Consider the following 4436-nt stretch of genomic DNA (forward strand, 5'->3'; position numbering starts at 1 on the left):
TTGGCAAACATATTATGTAGATAACTATTCTATTTTTTATTAAATAAGTAGGGTTATCCAACGGCCAAAAAGTAAAATTCTTGTATTGTTGAGGCAAGTAGACAAGTAGAAGATTGTTTAAGGGTTTAATTACTCCCTCTTTCTCCTCTTCGGTTCAAAATCTTATCCTCAAAAACAAAATAAATAAATAAATAATTGAGGGTACTGCATGTGAAAATTACCTTGTATTAGAAACAAGATATTATTTATTTCTCTATACATAAAAAAAATAGAGCATCCGTTTCTATATATAACCCCACTACCATGCCTCTAATTCCGAAAGCTCTATATATATCCTCCTCTTCTTCTCCTTTGTCCATTTAATTACTTCATTTTAGCAGAGCTTGAGAAAATCTCGTTTTTCTCACAATCTTTTCCTTCTCTTAGCCCCAGAAAGAAAGAAAGAAAGTTCATCAGTTGTAAGAAAATGCCAGCCGTCGGCATACCTAGTACCGGTGGTGCCTGTAAGTCCTACCCGGGGAAACTGACTCCATTTGTGACCGTGACATGTATTGTTGCAGCCATGGGCGGTCTGATTTTCGGTTACGATATTGGGATTTCTGGTACTTAAACTTAACTACCTCTTGTATCCATGCATATATTTTTACGTAGAAATTGATATTTATCTAAACATTTTGCAGGTGGGGTTACGTCGATGAACCCATTTTTACAAAAGTTTTTCCCGTCGGTGTACCGTAAGAAAAAGGCGGAAGAGTCGAGCAATCAGTATTGCCAGTACGACAGTCAAACTCTGACCATGTTCACTTCTTCTCTCTATCTGGCTGCCCTGATATCCTCACTGGTGGCCTCAACCGTCACCAGAAAATTCGGTCGGAAACTGTCTATGCTTTTCGGCGGTCTGCTCTTCTTTGCCGGAGCCATTCTCAATGGCTTCGCCCAAAAAGTTTGGATGTTGATCGTTGGTCGTATCTTGCTTGGTTTCGGTATAGGCTTCGCAAATCAGGTAAACCTTTTTCTTTTGATATTTATATTCTCCCTTGTTTTTATTATGTCTTGTTTTGTTTTGAATCAACAAGTTTTTATTTTTATTTAATTGTTTGGTTCAAAAATTAAAAAGAAAATATTTTATTTTCTTTTAATATTTATGTCCATGGATATTTCTTTTTTGTTTTTTTTTTTTTTTTGAGAGAAGTCCATGCATGGATTTTTCTTTTATTATTTTTAACTCTCTGTCTTGTGTTCTTTTTTATAACATGTCTTTTTCTTTGCAGTAAGCTTTTATTTATTACTTGGTCAAACTACCCTGATTTTCTTTGCATGTGACATTGTTTGACTCATGCTTATGAACACAATATATTTCTTTCTGATAGCTGCTTTTCCTTAAAATATCAACTTTGATTATGTCACTTAAGAAATTTTAGCGCATGTTTTTTCTTGAGAGACATGACAAGTTGTCACAACTCTCATCAATGGTAGTCTCTTCTTAATTGCAGTCTGTGCCACTTTATCTGTCGGAGATGGCTCCATACAAATTTAGGGGTGCATTAAACATTGTGTTCCAGCTCTCCATTACTATTGGTATCGTTGTGGCTAATGTTGTAAACTATTTCTTCGCCAAGATAGAAGGTGGGTGGGGATGGAGGCTGAGTCTGGGCGGGGCTGTTGTCCCTGCCCTCATCATTACAATCGGATCTCTTGTCCTCCCTGACACCCCAAATTCTATGATAGAGCGTGGCCAGCACGAGGAAGCCAGAATTAAGCTCCAAAGAATTCGAGGGATTGATAACGTTGATGAGGAATTTGCTGACCTTGTCGCCGCTAGTGATGCCTCAAAACAAGTTGAACATCCATGGACAATGCTTCTTCAAAGGAAGTATAGACCACACCTCAGCATGGCTATTTTAATCCCATTCTTCCAACAACTCACCGGAATTAATGTGATTATGTTCTATGCCCCTGTTTTGTTCAACACAATCGGGTTTGGAGACGATGCTTCACTTATGTCTGCTGTCATTACTGGGGTTGTTAACGTTGGTGCTACTTCGGTCTCCATTTATGGTGTCGATAAATGGGGTAGGAGGTTCTTGTTCCTTGAGGGTGGACTCCAAATGCTTATTTGCCAGGTTAATTAGTAGTGATTATGTTTTTTTGGTGTATAAATTGAGTTGGGTTTTTGCTAAATTTCCTTGTTTTTCTCAGGCTGTGGTTGCTGCTGCCATTGGAGCTAAATTCGGAGTAGATGGGAGTCCAGGAGATTTGCCCAAGTGGTACGCCATTGTTGTGGTAGTGTTCATCTGTAGCTATGTGGCTGGTTTTGCTTGGTCATGGGGTCCACTAGGATGGCTAGTACCATCTGAGATTTTCCCATTGGAAATTCGATCAGCTGCACAGAGTATCAACGTTTCTATAAACATGATATTCACTTTCGTTGTGGCTCAAATTTTCTTGACAATGCTCTGCCATTTCAAGTTTGGACTCTTCATCTTCTTTGCATTCTTTGTGGTCATCATGTCCATCTTCGTCTACTTCTTCTTGCCTGAAACAAAAGGTATTCCAATTGAAGAGATGAACCACATTTGGAGGACCCACTGGTACTGGTCTAGATTTGTCTCCGATGAAGATTAATTGTTCCAAATCTAAAGGAGGTTATTGCTGTTTTTAGTGATCAACACTATTGATTTAATCAAATATAGTCTAATTTGGTTACTAACATATAAATATCTAGCTAGTTTCGTTACACGTATTTATTCATTTTTCGTTTGGTGGGTGGCCTTACTTTATTACCGTAATGTGACCCTATATCATGTTTTTTTTTTCTTTGTTTTTTTCCTCCCAGTTTTCTGATTTTGGGTTTTGAATTATTTAAACGATGACTTTGTTCGATTTAATCAGAAAAATAAGAAAATTTACCAAAATGTGGTGTGGTCCAAATAATAAGCTGCAAAAGTGTTAAAGAAAGAAAAGAAAAAAATTGAGTAGTAGTAGACTAGTAGTGTATGAAAAAGTTCTGCAGAATCAAACACTTGTTTTTTTTCTTCAAATAATAATAAAACAAAACTATGTCAAGTTTATATATATTGTGGTTAATAAGCACATGTATTGATAACCCCAAGCCATTATTTATTTATTTACTTTTTGTCATTATTCTCACCCAGCTATTAGTTTATCCCTCCCCCCCAAAAAAAAACACAAGAGGCCATTATTCTCACATGTGTTTGAACAAACAAATTACCATATAATTTTCATAAAAATAAATAAATATAGTATCATTTATATTTACACCCCAAGATTTTTGAACCCTTCACATTTTAATAATTTTTATTTTATGTCGTATATATATCTTTAATCATAATAGTTTTTCTTGTAATTTTCTTCTTTCAATTTATTTTTAAAAAAATACATCTATTAAATAAAAATAAATTATAATTTAAATATTATTATAAAATATTCATGTGAACTTTATTAAAAAAAATTATACATAGTTTTAAAAAAAATTAAAATAAGTATTGAAATCAAAACAAAATAATATAATATAAATTTTAAAAAACTATTAAGTTTGATTTTCAAAAATTATTTTAGGTTTAATTTTTTTTAAATATTAGCGTGTAATTATTTTTGTAGGATACAAATAAAATTTCCCCTAATATAAATGCCTCAAAAGTAAAAAAAGAATTCGAAGGTAATAGAAATTACCCATGTTTCCAAGTAATAAAAAGGGAAAATAATGGGAATTTTATATTTATGTTTTTAAGATATAAATTTACAAAAATATAATTTTTTTTAAAAAAAAGTTGTTTTATAGAAATTTTTTAGAAGAAAGTTAAAATATATAGGAAATAAGGTAATTGTTTAGTAGTCCTCTCGTTACCTTCAACTTTTTCTTTAATTTTTTTTTTTGAAAAAAATCATAATTTTACACAAAAAAAATATATAAAAGCCCATAACATTTATAATTAGCATTTAAGTTGATAAAAATTCTGAGTAATTATTATATTATTGCTGCTTGAAAATAAATAAAAAGTAAAAAGAAAATAAAAGATTAAATCATCAGAATCAACATTCACTACAAAAAATTGTTACTTTTAGTGATAATTTTTTAGTTACTATATAATTTTTTTGTGATTAAATGTGACTTCTAGTCACAACAAAATGTTACTTTTGACTAAAACATAGTATTTAGTTACAAGTTATCACTAATTTAGTTTTAGTCACAACAAGTATTGTGACTAAGAATATATTTAGTCACAACAAATCACAATTTTTGTGACTAATACTTTTATCCACGGACCTTTTAGTCACAATACAAGAATCATAATTTATAATTAGTCACAATTTTTTCACTTTTAGTTACAAATTTTATTGTGACTAAAAGTAAAAAAATTTGTAGTGATGATTTACCCGTGAAGCGAGGAGGATTGAAAAAAAAAAGTGAAAAT

The 4436-nt window shown here is 32.0% G+C and overlaps 1 protein-coding gene across 1 annotated transcript; it reads left to right on the top strand.

The window, feature by feature from the left end:
- The first annotated feature begins 322 nt into the window (after nt 1-322).
- LOC115725421 (sugar carrier protein C) lies at nt 323-2913 on the top strand. The gene is made up of 4 exons (XM_030654937.2): nt 323-602; nt 681-1003; nt 1494-2123; nt 2200-2913. The coding sequence occupies exons 1-4, from the start codon at nt 467-469 to the stop codon at nt 2623-2625; spliced, it is 1515 nt and encodes a 504-aa protein (XP_030510797.2). The 5' UTR covers nt 323-466; the 3' UTR covers nt 2626-2913.
- Nucleotides 2914-4436: the final 1523 nt, after the last annotated feature.

The sequence above is a fragment of the Cannabis sativa genome, chromosome 6, assembly GCF_029168945.1.
Source record: "Cannabis sativa cultivar Pink pepper isolate KNU-18-1 chromosome 6, ASM2916894v1, whole genome shotgun sequence".
Lineage (NCBI taxonomy): Eukaryota > Viridiplantae > Streptophyta > Magnoliopsida > Rosales > Cannabaceae > Cannabis > Cannabis sativa.